The sequence below is a fragment of the Lagopus muta genome, chromosome 14, assembly GCF_023343835.1.
Source record: "Lagopus muta isolate bLagMut1 chromosome 14, bLagMut1 primary, whole genome shotgun sequence".
NCBI classification, from domain to species: Eukaryota; Metazoa; Chordata; class Aves; order Galliformes; family Phasianidae; genus Lagopus; species Lagopus muta.
Window position 1 is genome coordinate 13,962,918 of NC_064446.1, and position 26,981 is coordinate 13,989,898.

Consider the following 26,981-nt stretch of genomic DNA (forward strand, 5'->3'; position numbering starts at 1 on the left):
TTATGTAACTCAAACAGCAATGAAAATGCATTTTATTTACTTCCATTTTATGACGTTAGCTATTACTTTTGGTGTGAGGGTTTTTAAAGGCGAAAGGAGCTGCTGAAAGAGCTCCCACTGGCTTTTAATGCTTTTGAAAAACCCCTTTGCTGTCCCAAATTAAAGCTAATTCTTCTGTGGAAGGTCGAAGGCAAATCTCTCATTGATGTCACTGGGAAGATCTGTCATTGTTCCCTTAATGTACAGTTGCTCTTCCCATCTCCCCCAGTCATCTCCAAACTAAAGCAGTTCACTACTCCAAACCACACTGTGGGCTTCTACTCGGTATCCTGCAGATGTCCTGTTCATGGAACCTCTATCGATATCAATGAGAGTTCAGTCCCCAGAATGACTGCAGAAAGCACAAGAATCTGGAAGTGTCCACAAACAATCTACAATGCAGATAGAAAAGTCTTGTTTTACATATGCTGGCAAAAACTAAACAGCTTTCTATCTAGCTCCTACTCAAAGAAGTTTGATATCACTGAAGCTACAAGACAAGCTAACCTCCAAAGCTTATGAAATTATATTAAAATTTATATTTTCTCTGAGGAAATACCCCCGAAGTCCTATTATCTTCAGGTAAACAAGTCAGTATTCCGTCTTCAACTTGTGGAATATCCAGTGCTTGTAGGCATCAACTGTGACCACTGCCAGGCCTGCAAAACATTGATACAGAATACCAGAACAGTGCTTTACCTATTGCTCTAACCGCTGTGTATGGCCGCCTTCCCCCTCCCAACACAGAGCCTGGTGCCATAGAACCCACGCCATTTGCTCTCAGCAGAGCAGGAGAGCTATTTTTAAAGCCACTGAACTTCTTCACAGGGGTTTTTCCTCCCCATCCCCTCGTAATGTTCCCGTGTCAGCCCAGGAGGAAGGCTGGAAGCAGCATCCTAGCACGGGGCTGTGGCTGATCCATACCCATCAGTGCTGCCACCTCGGCTGACAGACACTGCAGAGGTAATGTTTGAAAATCCCCAGGTTAAGGCCCTCTGCTGGGTTTGTGCTGCACGCTGAATATGGTGCATCCTGCACGTACAAAGCAGGTCCACCTATGCACAAGCAGCAAGTCTGGTGGCTCAGGATGCATCAGATATACTGCATGTGTCTAGACCAGCAGCCTGTGCAAAGCAGCTTCTCTGGGTGTGCTATTGCTTGCATTTCCATGGGAAGTGCTGGCAGGGGCAAGTCCTGCAATATGTGGCACCTATCCTCACCAGCTTTGAGGAACTAACCAGTAGGGGGTTAGTTACAGGTCTGCTGGTCCCAGGCAGTCCCAACCATCACCAAAGCAGCTGAAACCTGGGGCAAGCAGAGCTTCAGGGCACAGGGCATGGCACAGATCTCCAGGCACAAATACTGCCAGGGGCTGCAGTTGTAACCTGTATTTCTCGTCCTTCCTGGTCCTGCACAGTGACTGCTGTGCTTAGCCTGTGCGTTCTGAGCTCAGTGTTTCTCGTCCATCGTGCAGCACAAACTCAAAAACCATATTAGAGTAACTGTTCTTTTGCACTGACTGTGCACAGTCTAAGAGGAAATGCATTTAGATCCATGTGCTTCCCATGCACACACATTTAGGGGAGGTTGTTAAACGAAGAGTTGTTTCAGGGCGGTCATGATCTTATTGGGAAGAGTTAAAAAAGGATGTGCTTTGCTCAGCAGATTCATGCCAGATCAGTTGATTATTTTCTCTTTCCATATGAAAATGTTTACGTAGGTCTCTTTAGAACACAGAATATGCAAACAGCTCACAAAGATGAATTTTACTTTTGGGCAGTGTTAGCGGTCTCAGTCCAAACTCAGGAATGATCTCAGCCACTCACAGAGCACAGTGCATTTCTCCCCCAGGAATTCTCCCTTTTTTCTGGCTTGAGAGAAGGTAAGAAATCTTTACAGGAAATCCAAAATGCAGCTAAGTGCTGCCACTAGATGTCAGTAGCAATAAAGATGATTGACGTGATGAAATGTAGGTCAGTGTGACTGAGCAATTGATTTATCTCAATCAGTGCAGTGGCTGGTGTGTGAGCTTTGTGGATTCATCGGTGAACAAATATTTGGGTTAAAACGCTTGAAGTTCTTTGTCTTGGGGGAAATTAAGCCAAGCCAAACTCGCGTTTATCCCAGTTTTCTAGTTTACAGAACATTTAGTGGTCCGATGTAACTGACTTTAGAAGTGTGGTGATTCCCATTAGGCCCAGATAATGCTGTCTGCCTGCTCCCAGGAACAGGACATGCAGCTGTGAGGTCTGTCTGTGCTCCAGGAACGGTGTTGCTGTGAGTGTGGCCAAGTGCCCAGAGCTCAGCTGTGTCTGCATTTTGGTGGTCAAAAATGCCCCTGTTTGTAGGTCCGGTCTGGTGCCAGGAGTGTGCTGGCAGCTCCAGCAGTGCCCTTGTCGTGGTGTGAGCCTGAGTGGAGGGGCAGAGGGGGTTAATTAGAGTTCTGCAGCTGATCTAATTGCAGGCTGGGCCAGTTAGTTCACCAGTGTTATTTCTCTGGGCTGTGAAACAGGTGGTAGATAAAATCCAGTCTGACTCCAAACTGAAACTGTTTCCAAGACCCAATGCACTGGGATTTTAGCTTAAGAAGAAAAAAGAAAAAAAAAAAAAAACCAAAAAGGCCATATACTTGGTTTTATTGTCACGGGGAAGGCTTGGTTGTATACTCTGCTTCTAATTCTTGCTGTATATATAATGGCAATGAGTTTCTTTTCATACAGATTTTTCTCCTGCGTATTTTAAAATAGGAATGTTTCTTATAATGATAACAGACTTCCTAATGTGTTTTCTTTTTTAGAAAACCTAAAGTACTTAACTGAGTTGGTTTTTTTTAATCTTCTGTCATTTCCTACATTATGCGTTTGAAATTAACAAGCCAGCAAAATGTACGTGAGGTTTCAGTGGCTTAAAGCAGCTTATGCAATGATAAAATGTATTCCATGGACAACGACCCGGGATGCTAGGCTGGTGTTTCTGATGGTTATAGTTACCCAGTGCCCAGGAAGCATGTTTCTTTATGAGCTTTCATGTAGGACAGCCTGTCTGCTGGTCTGGGGGCCAGAATGAAAGAATTTAGCCAGCTGTAACACCTAATTTAATTACAATGCTAAAATACCAGAAAAATCTCAGATTTACTGTAGTGGTAAGCAGCCATCCTTGCTCTCAATAAATGCATCCTGTGAATTCACCATAAAGGCATGTGGGAGCATGGCTTTCCTGGGCATTGAATGCTGATTTCATGCTGCCCTCTAGAGGCCATCTTTTTTGAACAGAAACAAATTCGGTGCTATGATGGGAAACCATCCCTACCCCAGAAATGACAGCCCTGCTCCATAACTGGCTGCATACATAGGCACAGACAAACCTTTGCCAGCTGAGGTTCGAATCAACCAGCGCAAAGCAGGAGTGCTTAGACAGAAACTTTCGTATGTTTCCCAATTCTTGTATTTCCTCTTGGGAAACACAGTCGTTTTCTTTTTAATCCAATTGTTGCCCAGATAATTAATTTGAAGCGTTATGCAAATAAAAGGATGTTGCCAGCCAAGTTTCCATTCTAAACTTTTAGACTGAAAGCTCTGAATTACTTTCTTTACAGACAATAGATTTGTATGAATATATGCAAAAATATTAGTAACAATTCCATGATTAAAAATAAAGTGTCCCCAGGCTGCTTTTCTTGAATTAATACTGTATGTAAGTGGCTGAACCAGGATAGGTTTGGGTCCACAGCCAGGCACAGATTTGGTCCCACCATCCTCAGGGTGCAGGAAAGGCCCTGTACTGTACTTGGCCTCACTGCAGGCCCTCAGGTTGACTCATCATGTACTTGTTGGTGTGTTTGGTTGTATAGCCAGGCTTAACCAGGTAGACTGTAAAGTGAGATGAAGTATTTTGATGAGATTTGAAGAGGCCTAAGATACTTCAGTGAGACAATCAATGTGGCATATACTGAGCTCAGCAATCTTACGGAACAGCATTTAGGCTTGTTCATAACAGCTGGGGGAGAAAAAAAATAACGTACTGAAGCGAACCAGTAAGTATATAGTTTGTACCTGTGAACTTAACATTGCTTCTCATGTTCTCGAGTGAACCACTGCAGCTTTCCCATGCTTTCATTCATCAGATGGCACACCAGAAGGGTTGACTGTTGCGTAAGCTGCAGCTAAAGCAAGTGCTGAAAACCTGACACTTGGAAATGAATGGGAGACGGCCTTGATAGACCTTAGGACTCTATACTGCTGCAGAGGGCTTGGGGGAAAACTGCAGGGGAGCTGGGAAACATGAGTTTTCAATGCATAAGAAGTGGCATTATTGACAGCAGAGCAGAATAAGAAATACGTTAACATTTGCGGTTTTCCTATGTCTTAGCACAATTAATCCCGGTTCGCTAAGCTGTGGTAGGAGTCCTCAGTTGCTGTTTCATGGAACAGACACAGTGAACTTGTGTGTCTGTGTGTGGCTTCTTATGTAACGTGGCTGTTAATGAAGATTAAAATGGAAATGTCCCAAGTATCTGAAGTACAGTTCTGTGTACCCAGGAACGTGTGGGTTTTTATGTTCTTTTGAATTGTACGTTTAATTTGTAAAAGTGCATTTTACATGAGTTTATGAAGGGGGTGCTTTTCAAATCTGCTTCTCTGCTATGAAATAAAGGTAGGACCTGGTTTTGCAGGTACCCACTGAATTTCCAAAATAGGCAGAAGAGATGGTAAATTGCCATTAGTTAGAAAAGGAGCTGGAGTCCTGTTGTGTTTGCTGGGCAGTTTCATACATGGAATGCCACGGTATAGGCAATTTCATAACAGAGCAACTCCTGCATTGCTATTTAGCGTTCTTCTTTGGTATCTTACTGAAAACAAAATGCTCAATATGACAAATATTCAACCAGTCAGAACTGAAAGCCACCAGCTCTGCCACGTTACGTTGCTTTGGACATACAGATCTTTTAACACTGGTCTGTCCTCTAGCATTTAGGTGCCATTTCTGAAATGATACAAGTAGAGAAACTGTAGCTGCTGGTATGAAAACCTAACTGAAAATCTGATTTATTTATAACGCAATTGAGAGAAATGTATGCAATATGAGTTTTATCTGTACCCGTTTGAAATTATGCTGATAAGGCTTAATCCTCTCCCAAGTTATGCAAGCCTTATTTACGGGAATGGCTGCATTGCTTCGGGGCAGCTGTTGGAGCTGCCAGGGCTGTGTGCAGCACACGTGTCCACGCTAAGCACCCTGAGCAGTGGTTTGTGTGGCTGTATTTACGTGGTATCGTATGCAAAGCTGAGGAAGCCTCTGTAAAATGTACCACTTTTAAAATATATATATATATATATACATATAAATATTAAAAAAAAAAAGTGAGTAACATTTCTATTTGCAACAGTTGTAATTTTTAATTGTGTATGCTATGAAGAGTGTTCTATTTACTCACTGCTTTGGGGAACAACTTTTAAAAATGAAGGCATTAATTGACAGTATTTCGTATCCATTGTTTTAACATGTTAAAATGGTTATTAATTAGTCCTGCAGTATGTATTTCTAGCTTAAAGCTGCAATGAACAGCACATCAGCTCGAGACCTCCAAAAACATTTCCTTGTGCTTTCTGTAATAAAAGCAAAGACTTAGTGTTTAGAAATGGTCTCTCTGTACAGGTTGCTTTTACAATTGTGTGAATATGTACAATGAACTCTGCATTTGTAACCAAGAATAAGCAAACTGTAAATGTTCCGGTTGTTATTATAAATAGCTGCAAAGTATCTTAACCAGACAAGAGTTCAAATAAAGATTAATGGCCATTATTCATATTTCTTCTACTGTCTTTCAGTTCATTTCAGCAGTTCAAAATTGACTTATGCAACATCTGAGTTTTACCACTGAAGCTCAGTTAGTTCTAAATCTATGGCAATTTGGTTTGGGATTCCCTATATTAACACAGAACTTAAACTGTTCCTGTCTTTACCAAGTAAAAATTGCAACTGAAAATAATTCTGGTCTGCTGGGTATGTAGTCATACGGTCTGAGTCCTCTCAGTTGTTGTCAGTTTAAAACAAATGAATACAAACACATACTTGAAATTAAAAAATAGAAATCTGGTATCTTTTAGAGTGGAAAATGCCAACGGCTCTGCTGGGGATACAGCACCTACAGCAGCGGAGTGCCAAACATGTGTCCGTCCCTTCTGGTTCTTATCTCTGTTTTTCTTTAGGGAATTCCATCCCAACATGACCAGGACCATCTCCTCTCACCTGAGGGCAGCGCTTGGCTTTTATCCCATCCGCTGCCTCTGGGGCAGCTGCAGGGGAGCAGACACAGGAGCTCAACCATACAAGAGGTTTGTTTTACTTTCGCTTAAGGAGCGCGGTGTGTTAAACACAGCAGCTCTAACCCCTAAGCTACCCTCACAAATCACTCTGAGCCTCGTGTGCTGCTGCCAGCACCGTGCGCTGGTAGAACCTCCCAGAGTGAACAGGACACGCGGGGTGAAGTCACCACTCCCGCTCCTAGAGGAGCCCAGCCCAGCAGACGGAGGGCAGGCCGAGGCACGGGTGAGTTACGCCGCTCCCCTCGGTGCCGCCGAGGGCGGGCTCGGGAGCGGCCGGGGCCGGGGCCGCAGCATCGCCTTGCGGCACGGAGCGCAGTGCCGGCCGGCGGCCCGCAGGGGGAGCGGCGGCGGGGCGGGCGGGCGGGATGCCGCCCTAAGCGGGCTCCTCCCGCCTGGGCCGGGCCGCGGACTCGGCGGCCATGAGGCGAGCGCAGCGCTCTCGCCAGGAGACGCTGTCCTTACGGCGGCGGATCATCGGGTAAGTGCCGGCAGCGTCCGTACCGAGAGCGGGGCGCAGAGCGGGGCTGCGAGCGCTCCCTGCTCTGAATTGTAACTTCGGGAGAGAGACGGTGCTGAGAGCGAGCGGAGCCTGGGCTTTACTCGTATAATTAGCGTTTAAGGAAGGTTATGAAACAAGGCATCGAGAGCCCTCAAAACACGGATGGCACGGCGCGGCTGTTGGAGCTCAGAACTGCTTACAAAGCGATCTTTGGCCGCTTGGCTCTGAGCGAGCAAACCACGCGGCTGCCGAGCGGCTCCTGGTGCTGCTGACACAGAGCGAGAGCCCACCTGTCCGAGCTGAAAACGTCAGAATTAACACACTAGAACTAAGCACAAGACTCATCTCCAGGCTTTCAATGACTCGCTTTGTTCCAAACGATTTTAAAAATTCTTGGTTCTGGAGAATGCTACCAGGAACGGCAGCAAGAGCATTTCTGTCTGACCGCAGGAATGTTACATATTTGGAAAGGAAGGCTACCTCCATCCGTACAGCCTCGTGCCGACAGAAAGCAGGCTGGGGTCAGTGCTGCAACCAGATCTGTGCTGGCCGCGCTGAGCCGAAGATACCGCCCTGTTGTAACTCATTTGCTCTGTTCCTGGGGATCCAGCCCAGCCTCATTACTACTTTTTTAGCACAGGCTGAACTGTCAGCGTGATTTTACTGACAAACCTGTTCTGACATCCTACTGCCAGTGCATACGGACGGTGTAGGATTCCTGTAGGGGACGGACAGTGAACTACTGTCTTATTTTAACCAACTCTTTTAATTAATTGATATTTCTCAGTATACAGTGTTATGTCCCTTCTACTTTTCTAAGCAATGCTTATTAAATGAGGTATTACAGGTTGGCACTGTCCTTCAGTATCAATGATATCCTGCAGCTCTCCTTTGGCAGATACGTTGCCCAGACTTTTAAATAAATTACTATTTATAAATTACTTTTAAATAAATTACTCAAGGCTTTTGTTAGCGTTAGTGAAGCTCTGTACAGATGTAAGAATCAGCTGCGCTGTGCCTTCAGCAAGAATACCAGGAGTATAATAAAAGTGATTAATGAGAGACAGGCACAAATAGTTTAAAAAACAGGGAGGGCAGCCAGCATAGACACCAAGGAACTGTAGTTTTAGATGAAACTTCAGAACCAAGTCCTGTCTGTGTGCTGTGGTTGGGGATTGCCAGTGAAGGATTTTTTGTTCAGGAATGGGGTTTTGTGCCTGCAAGCCTAACGAAACTTGGCTATCGAGTCAGAGCACAGACTGTTCTTTTCTCCATCCTAAGCTGTGCTTTTAGGGGCCAGGAGGATGATGTCTTTCTCTTTATTAACTACACTGAGAATATTACTAGATGACTGGGGGACTTCACTAAGGCTTATTTTGCTTTCTGATGCTTTACACAGCTCTTCTTGCAGACTGTTTTATCCTAATGATCCGCTGAAGATTGTAAAGGCAAGAGGCCAGTACATGTATGATGAGAATGGAAGACAATACCTTGACTGCATAAACAACGTTGCTCATGGTAAGTTCAAGTTCTGTTGTTCAATACCATGTTTTACTAAGCAGAGCAAGGAACAATCAGTACTCTTTACCACTGTTCCATGGTGTGGGGGGAAGTGGTTGTTTAATTGGAGAAGCGGAAGAAACTTTTACTGAGCCTATAGTTTGAGAAACTTCTGCTCATGTTTGGATTGCTGCATCAACATGGTGCTTTCCAGACTTGCTTCCTGTTCTACCTTCACAGAAAAGTCCCTATCTAAACTTCACAGAGCTCTGTGCGAGAAAATTCAGGTCAAGGATCTGACTGTAAAACTAACAAAGGACAGTTTGTTGTACTCACAGATGTCACTAAGGGTGCTACTGAAGGACCACAGCCCAGTGTGGTGCAGTATTGGTGTTTTATGAAGTAGCTGTTTCTTACGGTACTTGAAATTGCTGGTCAGGGCTGACAGTCATACCATATATTACTGTCAATATGTGATGATAATATATATTGACAATATATAATTATTTGATGGTAAAACTTATCTGTAAATATAGCTATTCAAATGTCTAAATTCAAAGTATAAAATTAGATGCTGTTTGTTTCAGTATATCGACTTGCAGTATTTAACCACCAGCCTTGAAATACAACAACCAATTTAAACCTTTCTGAACAATGGAAGTTTTCCAGGAGAGCTTTCAAAGCATACCAGTGTTGTCCTATGCTGATAACACCATTAATGCCTAACTGATCAAATACAAACAACACTGACAGTAGCTCTGTACTGCTAGGAGAAACATAAGCACAAAGGCGTTATGTGCCTGCTAAAAGACACCGTGCATAACAAAGAACTCTCAAACCTCTCTCCCCTCTCTCTCAGTTGGACATTGTCACCCCGATGTAGTAAAAGCAGCCCATGAACAAAACCAATTGCTAAATACAAATTCTCGTTATCTTCATGACAACTTGACTGATTATGCAGAGAGACTTTCAGAAAAGCTGCCTGAGAAGTTGTGCACCTTTTATTTCTTGAATTCTGGGTAAGTCAGCTGTATCAGAATCGCTACTGTTTTTGCCCTGGTTGTGTACAGACAAGTACAGCAGCCAGCTGCATGCTCTGGAGTGATGACTATATTAAAAAAAAATAATGAAAGGAATTGAAGATGTTTGATTATGAAGAAACTGTGATCGTTTAGAATATCAGCAGATCTCAAGTTTGTACTCACCAAGCTCTCTGTCAGAAAACTGAGCTAGTGCTTTATTTGTACAGCTTTTTATTCTAAGGCCTTGGACTACATTAACATAAAGGTTTACTGTATTTGTTTCTGGTCTGACATGTTTTCAAAATTCAGTGTTACAATGCACATTTCTACTTATGGGAAGCTCCTGTATTCCCAAGCAACCTACGCATTAAAATGAAAAGGAAACTGCTTCCACATAGTGTCTGCAATCCAGCTTTTTAAGGGTGGATTCTACTCTGTTAAGCAGTTCTACCTAATGAGTGCAGAGCATTGCTGATTACTCAGGGCTCTGACAGTACCTTGCATCTAGTTCTGTGTTCTCTGCAAGTTTCAAACCTCGGGTATCTGCAATTAAACACCAGTTTTTTCAATTACAGATCTGAGGCTAATGATCTTGCCCTAAGACTGGCACGACAGTTTACAAAGCATGAGGACGTTATAGTTCTAGACCAGTAAGTATGTTGGCAATTTTATCTACTGTAGATTACAAGGCTCAGTTTATATCTGTGGTCCGAGCACTTGTTACTGTAGGAAGAATGTAGTTAAGAAGTTGAGAGAATTTTCCTCTGCTCAGTATTTGTGAAACCACTTCTAAAGTACTGACTGCATTCAGCTGGGGCTCTCCAGCACAGGACAGGCTTTGCCATGCTGAAACAAAGCCAGCACTTTCCTGTCATTTACAGGAGGGGAAACTCTAGATTTGAGGTTTCAAAAACTTGAGTTTGTTTATTCTTAGGAGGCACACACACACATACACAAAACCCACAAAGCCAGGTCTGAAGCTGCACAGTGACAGGAAAAAGGGACAGCAGACAGACAGAGAAACCTGAAGAATTCTGATGAGACAGGAAAATGCTCTTCTGCCATAAAGGTGGGCAAATATTAGAGCAGGATGTCCAGAGAAACTGAAAATTCCATTGTTGGAGAATATTCAGAAGCAGGCCAGAAACATCGACTCCTGCAGTCTTTTAATGCTATCTGTGATTTACACTGTTGTAATTCTACTTGCTGGCTCTGGAAAACCAGTGCTAAGGATTGCTGTCTGCCTACATCCCTTAGAAATCCTACAGCTGTTCTCACAAGTAAGTGTATTCCTACCAGGTGATATAACTCATCTACTCTTTAGATGTCAGTACTGTTAAGCCTAAAGAACTCTTGATAATGAGGAAATTACTATTTAGTTCTGCTGATTGTTTTTTAAGTGCTTACCATGGACATCTGACATCCCTGATTGACATAAGCCCATATAAATTCAGAAATCTAGAAGGACAGAAGGAATGGGTCCACGTGGTATGTACTTCAGCCTGTAACGACTGATTAAATTAAATGAAGACTTATTTATGATTTACCGAACACAGAATGCTGTTCCTTTGCATAGGCTCCTGTTCCAGACACATACAGGGGACTATACAGAGAGGACCATGAAGATCCAGCAACAGCCTATGCTAATGAAGTAGAAAATATTATTAAGCAAGCACATAAGAAAGGCAGAAAGGTAAGAAGTGATTTCTTTGACCTTTTGTCTCGCATAAGAGATCAGTACAGGTGCTTGTCAATGCTGACTGTTCATACAACTTCCACACGTCTCTGTTGTGTTCAGTCATTACGCAGTCCATATGTTTCAGATTGCTGCGTTTTTTGCTGAATCTCTGCCAAGCGTCGGTGGTCAGATCATCCCACCAGAAGGCTACTTCCACAAAGTTGCAGAGTAAGTAGTCAGGCATTCATTATCTTCACTTGCAAAACATAAAATCTGTCCTACATACAGATGACAGGAGAATTCCTGTCTCCTGTGGCTTATAGCTTTAGATGCATAGGAAAGATGAATGCTTTTACATTAGATAATCCTGGTGGGGCCATGGCCTCTTTTTAAACATTGGTATAGAAGTTTTCCTTCACAAAATTTGTTTTCAACAAGTTTGCAAATTATTCTGTATGTTGCAAAACAGAAGATACGTTTACTCCCTTCCTAACATATAATCACTGTTATGTTACAGGCACGTGCACAAGGCAGGAGGTGTATTTGTTGCTGATGAAATTCAGGTCGGCTTTGGCAGGGTTGGCAAGCACTTTTGGGCATTCCAGCTTCAGGGAGAAGAGTTTATACCTGACATAGTCACTATGGGGAAACCTATAGGTAATGGGCACCCTATTGCCTGCGTAGCAACAACAAAAGAAATCGCAGAAGCATTTGCAGCCACAGGAGTCGAGTATTTCAACACAGTAAGTAAAAACTGACCACAGTTTGTGTTTTGTTTTTTAAAAACAGGAGTCAGTGCTAAAATGAGAACCATGGCGTTTGTTTTTAATTAATCTTATCTCCCACACACTTACTGCTTATATTAATTGCATCTTTCTGGTACCTGACTTTCTAATTACTGACTATCAGACATAAATCTTAGTGTGCTCATGTTATCACTGAGGCTGTGCTTTCATTGACAAGACTGCACGTTTCTTTCCTGAACTCAGTTTGGAGGAAACCCTGTTTCATGTGCCATTGGATTAGCTGTTCTGGATGTGATAGAGAAGGAACAGCTTCAGGTTCATGCCACAGAAGTTGGCAACTTCTTGATGAAGCTACTCGTGGAGCAAAAAATCAAGCACCCCATCATTGGTGATGTCAGGTATCAATGCCTTATTTACATTTTTAGCTGCTTTTTGTTTGGTTTGTTTAGTTTAACATCACCAAGTTTAAGAAAACTGTATTTCTATGAAACTGTTCAGAGCTGGGGCATTAGCAAAAAGAAAAACAAAAACCAGCAGCCTACTGTCCATTGGATTAAACCATACTTGAGCTGATCAAAAGTCTGATAAACTTTGCCACTCTAGGCCAGTATAACACTTCTGATCTATCAGTTGTCAAGACAGAAGTTTAAACAATAGTTTAGTGCACAAATAACACAATTTGTAAGTGTTACAGAATACTCAGAATGACAGCACAGGACAAGCCCATACCATACTACCATATTTCTGCAAGATTGCTATACTTTTTTTTTTTTTTTACTTTTTTTTTTAACAGTAGCCAACAACCATCCCCAATTCTCAGACTTTTTTGAGACCAAAACTTAACTGTATCTCTCACTCCTTTAGTTCACTTGCACTTCCTTCTTGTGACACAGACTGACTACTTACATTTCTTTCCAAGAGGTTCTGGCCTATTCATTGGAGTGGACTTAATTAAAGATCAAGCAAAAAGGACCCCAGCCACAGAAGAAGCAGAGTATTTAATAACAAGGTTTGTGCAACAGTCACGTGGCTTTTCAGTGTGCTAGACAAACATACAGTTTCAAAGCAGCCTGCCATTCATTAGCTGCTGAAGTACAGCAAATTAGCACCAGTCAGCACTGAAAAGCATTGTCTGGACAGTCACCATTAGGATGTTTATGAAGTTTTCTGAACTATGTGCAGAAGGTGAAAATAATTCTGTCACCACTCTTCCCAGGCTTAAGGAAGAATATATTCTACTGAGTACAGATGGGCCAGGAAGAAACGTACTTAAATTCAAGCCCCCCATGTGTTTCGCTATGGAGGATGCAAAATTTGTAGTGGACACCATTGACAAGCTTTTAACAGGTAATAGAGGTGAAAAAAATGCCTTATAGCAGTCACTGTTGGACTGAGCAGCTGAACCTGCTTTTCAGAAGTCCTGAAACAAAGCCAAAATGACAGACACTAAACACATAGGAAAGCCAATCACTGAGAGTTTAGCCTTCACTTCCAAACAATCCACGTTCTCTAGCAGAACTTTTTACTCCAAGGATGCATGTACACCTTTTTTTGCTCTGGCAGAGGGTAGTGTTCACTTACAGCAACTGTCAAAGCTAAGCAAATTTCATTGGTGAGAGGCATCTTCTAGATGCATTTGATGCTTTTTGTACAACTGGTGCACATTCAGTGTTAAACAAATTAGTCTAAAACTTTGTGTCAACTCCAAGTTTGTGAAATTGTTGCTTGGTGTCCTTCCAGATATGGAAAAAGAACATCTGAACCAGGAGAAAACATCCATTGGCTCAACCTAAGCAGGTATTTATCTATATTCACTCTTTATATTACTGTTTAGAAGTTGATGTTTCTAAACATGCTTCACAGGCACTGACCCTGGCAGTAGAGCAGGACTAAGTTTTCTCAGTTGCTTTTACTTGAAATTAGTTCAGAGCTCTTTGGCAGTCTAGAAGCACGCACTACGCTTGGCTGCATCTGGAATTCACTGCTATTCCTTCTATTGGTCTGATACTTCTACTGTAACACTGTTATGAAGTCATTTGTTTTCAAGCTAGGTCGAACATATCTCAGAAATGCCTCATGCTGTCACAGCTCTTGTGCCAGCTGCTCACTGTCTTTAGCCCCAGGCAGAAGCAGCTGTAGCTTCATACAGTGCCTGGTTACAGTCAGATGGATCAGACCTCTCAGTAAGTCTTCCTCTAACTGCCCCTAAGAACATGTGCTCCAAAACTGTGCATCTTGCATGCCATTATTTGGGAACCTCCATTTAACCTCGTAGGGATAGTACTGTTTATAGCCCTTCATAAAACTACTGCAGCCCCTGCTTTATTTGAATCACAGAGAATCATTTCAAGCTCGTGGCTGTTGCTTCATGAATTAAGCATCAGCTTACCCCTCTGCCTACCAGGTTTGGGGCACCAGTAAGACAAATACCTGTTAAGTCTTCCTAACTCTAAGATCTGTTGAGCTCCTTCTGTAGCTTGCAGATCATCAAGCTACTTTAACACCTTGATAACAACACTGTGGGACACCTGGTACTTCCTTAAACCAACTCCCTACCAGAAGACAACTGAAAGTGTCTTTAACCAAGTACCAGTAAAGTTTTAGATACGGGGCTATGAATGTAATCACTTGGCCTCAAGCGCCATGCTGGAGTCACAGTGCTGTGGCCCTAAGCTAAGGAAATGCAAGTTTCTGGTTCAGAGCAATAGCAGTATAGCAGGCACAAGAAAAGTGTGTTAATATTTTATTTAGCAAGTTAATAAAAAAGACATACAACTGTTAGTACTATGGATTCTTGAGAACAGAGGGATGACTCACAGAATCAGTTTAACTTAGACACCTAATAACTTAATATGCTTATCTGCAAATCTAAAATAAGCAAAAAAATGCTCCTCTACAGAAAAGCAAGAATGCAAAAAAGCCTCTCACTAAGTACAGTACAACACTTACATTGCATGTAAGTGAAAACGAGGCAATGAATTAGATTTTGCTTTATGATACTTTGTAAGAAAAACATAACATTATTTTCTTTCCATAGGTTTCAAACATGTTTCAAGACCAACTAAGAAAAATTACTCTACTGTGATAATGTACATTTAATCCTCATGTTAGTATGTCTTAGACCAGATAAGTTAACCTTTGATTTTGTTATTTTCAGTTATCTTATTATTAAGTGAAAGCTTTAGGAGAAATAAATATTCAACTGTGGCAGATGTGGGATTGGCTTTTATTTAACAGAGTATCTAAAACTGGTTTTAAAGCAACATCTTTCTAGTAGCTACTATAGACCATGTTTTCCAAACTCCTGCTCTTTCAGGTCATGCCTGTTTAAAAATTAGGAGGAGCCAACTGGCTTTTTTTTTTTTGTTATCTGCTGCTACCAGTGGTAACTCCATTCCTGGAAATGCTTTTCTCAGGCTCCTCTGATCAGTTTCAGGAAGCAGTTTCAAGCTGACGAGTTCCTAGTTAGCACTTTAATCAACAAGCTCCCAATGAGCAGATGAAGTAAAGAGCTTCATCTCATGAGGAACAGACAGCTCAAAGTCACAGCTCCCACAGCTGTTGTTAGGAAAGACTGTCCTCAAAAAATATCTGAGTACAGTTAGTAAATGAACAGTATGTCACAGCCATTTCAGAAACAACTCTGTACAAGCCCTTGCTTTCACCTGACAGTAAGATTTTCTTTGCATCACACACCTTTCATGCAAGAAAGGGAAAGCAAGCTCTTCATATAAGTGCTAGTAACCCATTTCTGCCTGAGGCCACATCACCTGTAAAGAATCATAGAATCATTAAGGTTGGAAAAGACCTCTAAGATCATCTAGTCCAACCACTGAAATGAAGCATTACTTGAGGATCATCTTCCAAAGGGAACCAGTAACAGGTTGATAAGATACTGCTAACAAACTAGACAGAAATACAGCAGCAGTATGGTTCTGGCATAACACTGTCCAAATCCCCCTTCAGTGGGCAAGCCACCTGCTAGAAAGGTATTCTAACCCTTAATTCAAAAGAAAAACAAGTAAAGAGATGCAACAGAATAGAGCACTTCACTTGCCAATCTTCAAGAGTAATCCTTCCAAATATTACTTGTTTCAACTGTTTATAGTTTTATATTTTTCAAGTTGGGCACTTTGTTACACACATCAACTATAAAGCTGATGTGCCTACTACCCAACTAAAAGATCTGCTTCACTCTTTTTTACATTCAAGAGTGCAGCTTAAAAGTCTGTAAGACTTGTCTGAGGTTAACTTTATGGTTTTTAATTTCAAGGACAGCCAGCAGGGAGCAGCACGTTGTCATTCCTGTATGAATTGCTGCTTTCCTCATGGAAAAAAAGAAGTAAAAAATCACTATCAACATGGTTTTCTCCTTTTGTAGTTACTTGATTTGGTTCCACTGCTGGTTTGTTGGATCAAATCATGTGTTAAAGAAAAATATCAACTTTTGAAGTAAAAAAAAAAACCAAAAAAAAAAACCAAACACCACATTAACAGAGATTAGAAATTTACTTTGTGCAGCAGTACTTGCTACTTGGAATATTTTTAAGTTTAAGACAGGGACTACTCTGCAACCAGACAAGCAAATGACATAGTAGTTATTTCTTAAAAACTGTGGTAAGCTAATCAATAGAAAGGAAAGAGTATCTCTAGAAAAATAGTTGTATTATTAGATGCACCTTCCTTGTTTTTCCTCCCACAGCTTCAGGTGGAAGTTCTTTACTATGTTTTTGATACACAGTAAGACTGCAGAAAGTGAAGCTTTGCATTCCTAATTTGATGTCTGTCTAACCTGTCTTTCAAGACATATGTACATACTGTTAAGAACTTTAGAAACCTCTGACTCAAGAGGCTGAAACATGAAGGAAGAGCAGCTAGCTTCTTGCATACCTCTTAAGCCTCCTCCTGCAAGGCTGTCTTGCCTGCCAAACCCTACCTGAAACCTAAGCCTTTGCCTCCACCCACAAGAGCCTTCCACTGCAGGCATTACTGCAGTTAGTACAACTACCTCTGTACCTGTCTAGAACTTGAGCCACCAGCGCAGCCCCAACAGCTGGGATCTCCGCCCAGGCTCTCTTCCATAGCCTCTAGGCACAAGTGACTGCAGTTTTCAGCTCTCACTTAACTGCTGAAGTCAACACAACTACCTACCAACACAGCCCTCTAGTTTCCAGATTAAAAGCAGCAAGCCCAACTCTTCATCTAGCAAGGTACTGCCATGAGCTAAGTTCTGGGAAAAACATACTGCCGTTTTACTAAGATAGAGCTGAAGAATGGCACGAGACACTAGATTACGCCTTTTTTATTTCAAAAGCTAGGATAGCTTCAATATCCATGTCATGGTGAATCAGAACACATGTAAAATACCTTACAATACATTAGATTCCAAAAAGGTACCAAAAAGTACAGTAAAATTAACACTTCCATTACAGGAAATGTATGACACAAAAACAATACAAAATAAAAAGGTGGAAAGTGACACTGGTTCCCTAAAGATGCATCTCTTTCTGTACAACTGGAGTAATGCAGAGTCCATAGTTAACTCCAAGAGGCAGTCCCTAGATGCAGAGCTGCAGCTTTAAGCAGACCCTCAAAATCAGTTTCAGTTTAACCTATTAATAAAATCATTAATTAATATCTTCAGCAAGGCTGAAATTTACACACCACACTGTCTAAACAACTAGTTATCTGTAAGTATTAAACATGTAAAACATTTCCAAGGAGCTCTTCCAAGTAAGATGCACATTTAACAGGCCATAGAAATTTATTGTAAAGTTAAATTTGGTACAGAACTGAAATACCATCTACAGCATTGTATACAAAACCTATGCAGTCATTTTCCAAAAGAGACCATGCCACTGCATACCTGAATAAGTTTGATCAATATGGCTTGTAGTTATTCTGATGGCCACCACGCCTTGGTGTCTTCCCATAATTTGCACTGCCTTGACCTATGAACAAGAGAACAAATGCATTAAACTGCTAATTAGTTACGCTTGCTTATACCCAATACAGTTCTTTACTTACTGTAATCATAGCCTGGTCCATATCCATAATACCCATATCCTGAATAATCATAGCCTCCATAGCCACCATAACCTTGCTGATAGCCGTATCCTTGATTCCCATAACCCTGGTTCCAGTAATTGCCATAACCTTGATTCCAATTTTGACTTTGAGCTATAGAAGGGAAAACCATCCACAAAATCCCATTTTAGTACACACAGCTTAGTTTGAATGTGTCCATACTAAAGTAGTGTGTGCAATACTTACCACCACCTCTTCCACCTCTGCCTCTTCCTCCATAGCTACCTCTTCCTCCACCACTACTGAACTGTTGCTGCTGGTATACTTCTTTTGGCTGTGCTACCTTTATCTCGCACTGAAACAAAAGAATAAAGAGGAATGTGCTTACTTGTCTTAAAACAGCACTGCTCAAACCTAGCCACCTAGGAAAGCCAGAGGTTATTCTAGAGGCAAAGGTGTTCATGCTGTGCTCCCTGTCACGCAGCCAGTATTACTGCACATCCAGAAGCATCTGATTTATCATGCTGCTCAGGCCAAGGTAAGTCAGTCACTACCTGCCATTCAAGCCAGCTACTGCTATCAGAGCACTTTATGCCACCCCTTCCCCACCATCAGTTTCCTCACAGGAAAGTGGGGAGGTCACCTCAGCATAGCCACTACTGCCTGCAGGGTGGCTACAAGGCTGTCCCCCAGTCTGCACAAACTCTAGGACTAAGCTGCTGAACTGCTTCACCTGAGCTGCACTGACTGAAGAGCTACCAACAAGGCTGAAAAATAAGCCAAATGAGTTTTCCTGGCAGTCTTCATGCAGCCTGTACTATGAGTATGTTGGACTGTGAAGTACACTTAACCAACAGTTGAAAACATAACTATTTGTAGTATTGGAGAAGTTAAAAATAACTGGAATTAAAAGTTCCAGGACTGGCCCCCAAGCTCTATTTCAAGTTATCAGCCAGCTTCTACTTCCTAGATCTGTGTATGGTTGGAGATGAAGCAGTGAGAGGAACACCACCCTGCGATGGTACCTCAGGAAACTTTGCTTAGAATTCTTCACACTGGATCCTGCTTTAAGGTAAGGTGCTGGTTTTATTATCTTAAGATAAAAACAAGCCACAGATGCGAGACTTAATGATATGATTTCTCAGTTCTTCTCACACCCAATCCTTTGCCTCTTTATGAACTTTATGGCTAACTACAGAGTCTGGCCAACCAAATGAACAGGTAATAATCAAAGCTTTACTCTGTGTTGCGTAAAGTAATCTTGTCTTAATCTACATGCAATGCAAGTTATTATGTGGGGCTGTATGAAAAGTTCTGATAGGACTCTGAAGTTAGTGTATGGATGGTTAGCACTGAGCACAAAGCAAAAGAGGGACACCTTCCAGCCAGTACATCATTTGCCTCCAGTCCTCATAAGCTTGACACCTTAACCTGTATTAGCTGCTCCCACAGATAAGCAGCATCAGACAACCAGAGCATCTCACACCACTGTTACAGTGGTTCTCACAGACAGCTGATGAGGTTCAAGGGGCCCTTCAGCGTAAGGCACCAGTAAGCCTTGAATTTATGCAATTACTTTATGATGAAAAATAGAACATGAATCTACTCAGATGGCTTATACCACCATACTGATATATAAACAAGCCAGTTTTTCCATACATATGTAATTATATTAATTAAATCCTTTACTTATAAAAGCCCAGAGCACTTAATAAATATTAAAGCCGCAAATACTGGCAAAGAACCTTAGCAGCTTCTGTGGCTGAACACAGAGCAGAAAATAATACAGCAAATTGCACGCTATCCTTATTGAATTTTGAGTACTCTGGAATCATAGTTTTACAAAATCTTTTTCAGAGTAAAGACAGTGGTATTCTGCTTAACAGCCTGGTCAAAGATTCACAGATCTAAGTTTCTACCTTGCTTCCACTGACGTTATGGAATTTCTTCTCCAAAACTTTCTTCACTGGATCTTCTTCCTTGAAAGTGATGAACACAAACCCCCTCCTTTTGTTGGTCTTTGGATCCATTGGAAGTTCAATTGCTTCAATCTAAAGACATGAAATACTGTCTTAGGCTCAAATTTTAGCAGAACAATAAAGTGCATAGCATTTGGTGCAGTAAAACTGTAAGTTTATCTATACATATTAAGCAACACTAAAGTTGCAGTGTTCTCCCCATAGGAAGCTTAGCTTTCAAACCAGAGGTTTCAACTAACTTTACAAGTCTTAAAAAGAATTTTAACATAAAATAGAATGGTTTGAGTTCAAATGAGCTATCTAACTAGCAACATAAGCATTTAGTGCAATGCCTGCCTTGCTTCAAGATAAGAAGCCTCTGGATCAGTTACAAAAGGCTTGACACATTCTGAAATTACTAATAATTGCAAGCTATAGTAATCTAAACAGCAACTGTTAACTATACTGCATTTCAGTGTTCAGTTAGATAGCATTACACACCTCTCCAAACTCGCCAAAGTATTCCCTGATTTTCTCTTCTGTAGCTTCGGGGTTAAGTCCACCAACAAATATTTTCTTCACTGGATCCTTTTTCATTGCCATGGCCTTCTTGGGGTCAATTAGTCGTCCATCTAGCCTGTGTTCTTTCTGTTCCAGAACCTAAAAGGCAATTTAATTAGATTAACTTAAGCTAGAAAATTTCCCTCTAATTTAAGAATCTGAGAAATTGAGGACAAAGCTTAAAACTCACCTTTTCAACACTCCCAGGTTCTTTGAAGAGTATAAATCCAAAGCCTCTGGATCTCCCTGTGTTGGGGTCCATCTTTATCGTACAGTCAGTTACCTCACCGAACTTGGTGAAGTAGTCTTTCAAGTCTTTTTTGCTTGTATCCCAACTGAGGCCACCAACAAACATTTTCCTGAAATTCCAAAGAGAACAGCTGTTTAGATTCAGGAAGTACTACCGAAAAGCACATGCAGGAAGATGTTCACAGCAGCACAAGCCTCAGCAGCATTGTCAGAACAGGTCCAACTGTTGAAGGTTAAACACTTTTGCATCTTGTCAAAAACTAACGCTACAGGGCCACACGAGGGTTTGTTTGATTTTTTTCTTTTTCCCCTCCCTCTTCTTTGAGGGAATTACAGTACACTGAAATTTATGAGGTCCTGTGAAAAAAGCAGGAAAAATTGCTTCAAATGCTTCTCACCAGTAACTTCTGTTCTTCCGCTGTCATTTTGTTACTTACAATGAAGCAGTATTGATTATCAATTACTGCCTTTTCCTTTTTGAAAGGAACTGAGGTCACACATACTGCTGTGAAAGCACTCGGGCTAGAAAAGGGCACCAAAATCAAAACACTTAAGATCTGTCTTAATTTGGAGAAATGAATGTAAAAATATTAGCCTTACCACTTAAGAGATATTTAAGAGACATCTGGGACAGCTAAGAACAGTCTCCTACAGACGGGACTTTGGACCTGCCTTAACAAATACACTGTGCACTTCTTCCTGCTCACTTCCTGAATCTAGTTCCATCTTCATCAGTGTGACAATATTAAGCCAGTCTTTGCTTTCATGGGAGGCCACGACACAGTTCTTCCCTACCCACACTCCCACACAGATTACCTCTAAAGTATCACAAAGAACTATAAACTACTCAAGTGCAATACAGAATTGAAACTAAACAAAACTAAGATCAGTCAACAAGGCACTTTTCAAATGCCTCACTTAAATAATACCATTAATAGCACAACTGTTTTCTATTTTCAGAGTTTCCAAGGTAACAAACCGAGCTTTTAAAAGCATGCGAGCCTTTTTACCTAACTGCAGACTAAAGCAGTTTAAGTTGTCACTACTCTGTTCTGAGGTAACCATGATCTGGCAATAGAAGCTAGCAGCAATTTATAAACTAGCCTACATCTAAGTAAAATTGGCTGTTGGTGTTAATGTATAACTTTAACCTGCCAAAACCAGCATCCATTTAGGATCAAGTAGCAACTTGAGAAAAAGATCTGCAAAGTGATTGATCTGTTTGTTTGACTTTTTTCATTTTACTGGAGAAAACCATATCCTTCACAGGCTAAATCAGTAATTTTTCAGATCCAGCTGCATTCCCAACTAAGTAGTGCAGTTTAGTCTTTAAGGCCTAAGTCACATCCGTGCTTCTTACAGCCCTTAAAATAGAGGCCTTAAAGAGAAGGCCTTCCAGAGTTTAATAAACGTTTCAATAAAGATAAAAGGTAACTTGATGGCTCCATTCTCATTGAAATCACTTACTGACCAAGCAACCATGCAAAACGTAAACAGACTGACAGTTGTTTTCAGTAGCATGCCCTGGTTTTACCAGATGTTCCTACAGAACAGATCCAAGAGAAATTCAAAGGGGGGATGACAGGAATTCATCTGCAGGCAGCTCAGGCATGCCCTAAGGATGGGACTGCACACAGGTATTGCCAGTGCTAAAATAATCGCTTACCACAGGAGTAGATATCACACTGATTTACAGCCTTCTGGTTTTTAAAGTGGTATGCCCAACATCTACATATATTTCTACACCACAGCACAGAGCTTCTGAAATTAAGATCAATTCTTAGTATTTCACTTCCCCTTCAGCAGCCACAAACTGGACATTGCACTACTAATGCAATCTCTTTTTTCCCCTCCCCAGAATACCAACACAAATCAAAGCAATTTTCAGCTACTAACTGTATTTACTGCCTATGTCCTGAACTCTATCTTGGGCAAGTCTTGTGTACAGGCTGAAAACTTTCACTCAATACAATCCCTATGAATAAGTATGCTTTTTTTTTTAATTATTCTTGGTTTCTTTCTCTTTAGAGACTTCAGTTTACAGGTTTGGGTTTGAAATTTGTCATATCCTGTGTGACAAACGGGACAACATCATCCACTTTTCAGGGAATGCTGCACACTAAGGATGTAAAAAGAAAATTCACACAGCTTACACAGGTTTAGGCCTCAATCCTTTAATGCTGTGAAAAAAGGCACATCCGGCCCTAGGCTACAGGAAGCTCGTATAACTCTTACTCCTTCCCTTATAAACAGAAATCTATCGCACTGCTGCAGCTTCAGCTCTGTTCAGCCTCAGGCAAACGACCCTCGACTCCCGACTCCGGGCCCAGTGACAACAAAGGAAGTTCCAATTAAATATGTGAGCAGCCAGGCTCACAAAGAGTCTGCAGGAACAGGCAGGTAGTTCTCATGCCAAGTGTGCATATTCAAAAAGTAAGAAAAGAATCGACTGCGATCGTGAATAAATTAGTCTCTTCATGTATGAATGTTCCTACTAAAACGCAGCAGAACTCCCGAGTCCTCCAGAAAACACTCTTAATAACCAGTTCACTCTTAATAACCAGTATTCTGACAATGCTGCGAAGACGTAAACCGAAATCACTCTTACTTTTTCATCACACCGCACATCACTTTGCTCGTGCTGCATTTCCCTTCCTTCCTCCCAAAATACTTAAGACTGCCACCGTCAGGTTCCAACCCCCGATATGTCGCACGCCCTACACAAAGCACGCTCGCGTTCTGCCGACGGGCGGGATTTCTCCGCGAAGCCCCTTAAGTTCGCAGCCAGCACCGCGGGCAGCGAGCTGCTCCTTCCCTCCTCCCCTCTGCTTTAAAGCGGCCGAGGCGGGAGGCGCGCCGAGGGAAATCCCTTCCATTTTACAGCGCGAGCCGGCGAGGGCCCGCGGCCGCCCCTCCCCCAGCCACCACATGGCGCCAACAAAAGGCAGCTCCAGAACAAAGGGAGCGCTGCCGCTGCGGGCCGCCTTCCGCCGCCCGCCCGAGCGCCGCGCCGCGCGGCCGCCCGCCGTCCACCCCCGCGGGGCCCGGGCCCGACGGGACGCTCCGCCCGCCCGAAGGCCGCGCCGGGCCCAAGGCCGCGCTCTGCCGCCGCACATGGCGCCCGAGGCGGGGATGGGGGGGCGCGGCCCGCTCCCGCCTTCCGCCCGCCGCTTACCCCGCGTCCTCCTCGTTCTTGCTGGCGTTGATCTGGTCGCCTTCGGCCCCGTTCTGGCTGGCGGCCACCCCCGCCGTCCCCGCCGCAGGACCGGCTCCCGCCGCCGCTGTTCCCGCCGTTCCCGCCGCCGCCGTCGCCGCGCCCGCCGAAGCCGCCGAGGCCCCGCCGGTGTCGGCCTGCTGCTGCTCCCCGGAGCTCTCAGCCGCTTCGTGTCCGTTCTGGGTGGCGCCGGCGGCGGCCGCCAACTGCTGCTCCGCTTCGGACATGCTGCCCCGTCCGCAGAGGCGAGAGGGACGTGAGGCGCCTACAAGAGACCAACGGGGCCGGCGGTCAGCGAGGCCGCTCCCCCCCGCAGGGCTGGGCCGGTCTGATCCGGTCCGCTGCCGCCCCTCCCCCCGCGTGCCGCCGCCCGCCCCTACTCACTTTAAAAGCCGCTCGCGATAAAATCCGGGCCGGCCGGAATCGGATTAAAATCCCCCACGGTGCTCGGCTGCTCCGCACCGGCCCCGCCGCCACCTCCTCCTCCCCCCGAGACACGTACTCTCCGGCCCGAAGCTTTAACGCGTGGCCGCCTTTATACCGCCGGAGCCTGGGCCACACAGCAACAAGACGTCTCCTGGCTGGCCGTCGCTCTTTGTCACTCGTAAGATTCGGGAGCTCCTATTGGTTCCGCGGCGTTGGGCGGGCGGGGCGCGCGGGGTGAGGCGAATGGCGGCCCGCGGGACCGAGTTGTGGGGGAAAGCGCGTGCGGGGGCTTCGCGCCTCTCACCTCAGCGTCCACGGCTCCGTGCGCCCGTGGAGAAGCGGGCGTGCGGGTGGCTGCCGCGCTCACTTACAACTGCGTTATTCTCTCGATGCGCTTCCCGATAACAGACCGGGCGTGAAGCCCAGCCCGAGGCGCAACGCCCGCGTGAGGCGATGGCTGTTGCCCGCAGCAGCCTCCTAACGGTCCGCCGCAAAGCGCTCCCGTCCCGGTGAGTCGCGGTTATGGCAGCGCCGCTGCGTTTCCTGGCGCCGCTCCGTGAAGGTGCGGTGCGCGCTGACTCAGTCACTCCAGGGAGAGAGGTTTACTACATGTTTCCAGCTCTGCTGGTTTTGCAACAGAGAAGGCCGGAGTTTGTTTTCTTGGTGGAAACCTGGAGTCGGTATTACATAACCCGGAGCTGGAGCCCTGAGCGGGCCCGGGCCGGCGCTCTTTTTGCCCAAGGATGTACCGGCTCTACTGGCAATGCCCGCGTGAGGAGGGCAGGAGACAACGCTCCTTGTGTTAGTGCTTTAAATTCTTGTGCAATGTACCATCCCTAATATCTCATTTGTCTGCAGCAAAGGCACGGAGCTCAGCTTTCAGATGGAGAGCCAAAGATTGCTACCGCCTCTTTAAAACAATTCAGACGCATGAAACCCTTCGCTGGTGGTGCTAAAAGTAACAGTTTAACTTTTTGCAGTGATAAATGTAAATGTAATGGAGCGTCCCACCCTCTGTCAAATATATCCTCTGGCCCAGCTTACCTGCACCATTGCTACAATTCAGGAAGTGCACATGGTGTAATGAAGACAAGCAGCACTATTTACCTTTATTCTGCGAGCTATGAAGTCCAGGATCCAGGCTGTTCTTCAGCAAACCACTTTTAGGCCAACTTCTATCCTGTGTGAGATCGAAGTAGCACCTTGCTAAAATCACAACACACTGTGGGATATTTGGTTTTATATGCAGCACAATGTGGGTAGAGCATTAAAGATGTTTACTAAATAAAGTCAATGCAGCACATTCAGATTAAGAAGCTAATTTTTTTTTTCAGCTTAAAAACAGTTTTAATCTATAAGTCAGACATCTTAAGAGGAACAAAAAGTATATATATCATACTTAGTATTGTAAAGATCATATCATATAAAGATCCACAAGCAGGAATTTGAAGCCACTGTGTTGCTTTGCTGTTTGTGGTACTTGACATGAGAGCCATGTTAACTGGTTCAGGCTGAGCATTCTGCTTTGATTTCCATGCAAGCAAAACTGCTTCCTATTTCTTACTGGAATTGTAACAGGTTTTCTTACAAATTCTCAAGTTTAAATCCTTGGACATAAATATTTGCTTCCATCATTTTTTTTTCCCTTATGTTTTGCTGCTCACAATTTGAAAAGTATTAAGACAATCTGAAAATAGGTGATCTAAATGAGCAACTGTGGGCAAGCTCTACAACCATCTCTTAATTGTAAAGTTTATGAAACTGTTATATGAGGTCACATCCAGTAAGAACGATAGAAAGAGCATCTAACTAGCAGGCTTGAAAATTGTGATTCTGTAGAACAGGTTGTGTACCTCTTTTCTGGTAAAGATACTTATCTTTACAAGACTGTGCCTTTAAAGTTTTTTTTCTAATACTAAATTTTAAGTATAATTAGAAACAAAGATTGTTGTTGTTGTTGTTGTTGTAAGGTGTTCTTTTCCCTACTTTGTATCATCTTGAGGAAACTTACCCCACATCCAGCAAGAGATCTTCTGTTGGCTTCTTTCAGGTTTCCTTGGCTTAGATTGTAATCAGATCTGTACCTAAAGCTGCTATCACCTGTATGTGTTAATTTATACAGAACCATCAGCTTGCTTCAATTGGAAATTATCCTGCATTTGCTTAAGTCACAGAGGGGGAAGCTAAGACTGAACTGATGTCTGCAGCTGGACTTAAATGGGGTGGATGAAAAGATAAGTACTGCTAAGCTTCACTAACTACTTTCTTTCTTGCAGGTTTTTATATTTGTGGCAGCTGAATGCAGAAGTGTGCTCTGAAGTTAAAAGTGTATAGACCAGCAGCAAGAGTAGACCAAAATGGGTGGCAGTTTATGAAAGTCTGTTGTCTAAGCTTAGGTTCAGATGATGGATGTAATCTGGGTGGTTTTAATGATACAGTGTATTAATTTCTCTGCAAAAGTCATTGCTCTGAATATCTCTTTTGTATTTTATCAAGCCTTGCTAAGGACTTGCATGATTTATTGTTAGATTTGCAGTTCTCCATAGGTTTCCATTTCCTTTCTTTCTCTCTCTCTTTTTTTTTTTTTTTTTTTTTTTTTTTTTTTTTTTTTTTTTTGCTTTGCTGAACTATCTGCTTTCCTTTTGTAGCTCTTGCATGGATGTGCTTAACAATGCTTTCTTCAGATCTGTAATCTCTTCCAACTGTTGATTTCTTCTGGTCAATCCCATTTCAGTC

The 26,981-nt window shown here is 43.0% G+C and overlaps 2 protein-coding genes across 14 annotated transcripts; one reads left to right on the top strand and one right to left on the bottom strand.

Moving 5' to 3' along the window:
* On the bottom strand, positions 1 to 26,780 carry HNRNPAB (heterogeneous nuclear ribonucleoprotein A/B). 9 transcript variants are annotated; one of them, XM_048960221.1, is made up of 10 exons: positions 26,257 to 26,780; positions 25,353 to 25,425; positions 23,781 to 24,084; positions 20,547 to 20,715; positions 20,297 to 20,455; positions 19,757 to 19,888; positions 18,084 to 18,192; positions 17,838 to 17,990; positions 17,677 to 17,761; positions 1 to 431 (listed from the first exon to the last, which is right to left on the bottom strand). In XM_048960221.1, exons 1-9 carry the CDS (start codon positions 26,371 to 26,373, stop codon positions 17,691 to 17,693), a joined length of 1,287 nt encoding a protein of 428 aa, XP_048816178.1. In that variant the 5' UTR covers positions 26,374 to 26,780; the 3' UTR covers positions 1 to 431; positions 17,677 to 17,690. The 9 variants fall into 9 exon arrangements, with proteins under 9 accessions (XP_048816178.1, XP_048816175.1, XP_048816182.1 ...); XM_048960218.1 differs by having other exon boundaries at positions 1 to 698; positions 26,257 to 26,776; XM_048960222.1 differs by lacking the exon at positions 1 to 431 and adding an exon at positions 13,516 to 15,580.
* PHYKPL (5-phosphohydroxy-L-lysine phospho-lyase) lies at positions 6,731 to 19,790 on the top strand. 5 transcript variants are annotated; one of them, XM_048960217.1, is made up of 13 exons: positions 6,731 to 6,843; positions 8,264 to 8,382; positions 9,224 to 9,383; positions 9,962 to 10,036; positions 10,787 to 10,874; positions 10,963 to 11,079; positions 11,210 to 11,292; positions 11,582 to 11,807; positions 12,054 to 12,208; positions 12,730 to 12,819; positions 13,027 to 13,157; positions 13,551 to 13,607; positions 14,848 to 14,957. In XM_048960217.1, the coding sequence occupies exons 1-12, from the start codon at positions 6,785 to 6,787 to the stop codon at positions 13,601 to 13,603; spliced, it is 1,356 nt and encodes a 451-aa protein (XP_048816174.1). In that variant the 5' UTR covers positions 6,731 to 6,784; the 3' UTR covers positions 13,604 to 13,607; positions 14,848 to 14,957. The 5 variants fall into 5 exon arrangements, 3 of the variants coding, with proteins under 3 accessions (XP_048816174.1, XP_048816173.1, XP_048816172.1); XR_007379759.1 differs by lacking the exons at positions 6,731 to 6,843; positions 14,848 to 14,957 and adding exons at positions 18,240 to 18,909; positions 19,695 to 19,790 and having other exon boundaries at positions 6,850 to 8,382; XR_007379758.1 differs by lacking the exons at positions 6,731 to 6,843; positions 14,848 to 14,957 and adding exons at positions 18,240 to 18,375; positions 18,808 to 19,750 and having other exon boundaries at positions 6,850 to 8,382.
* Positions 26,781 to 26,981: the final 201 nt, after the last annotated feature.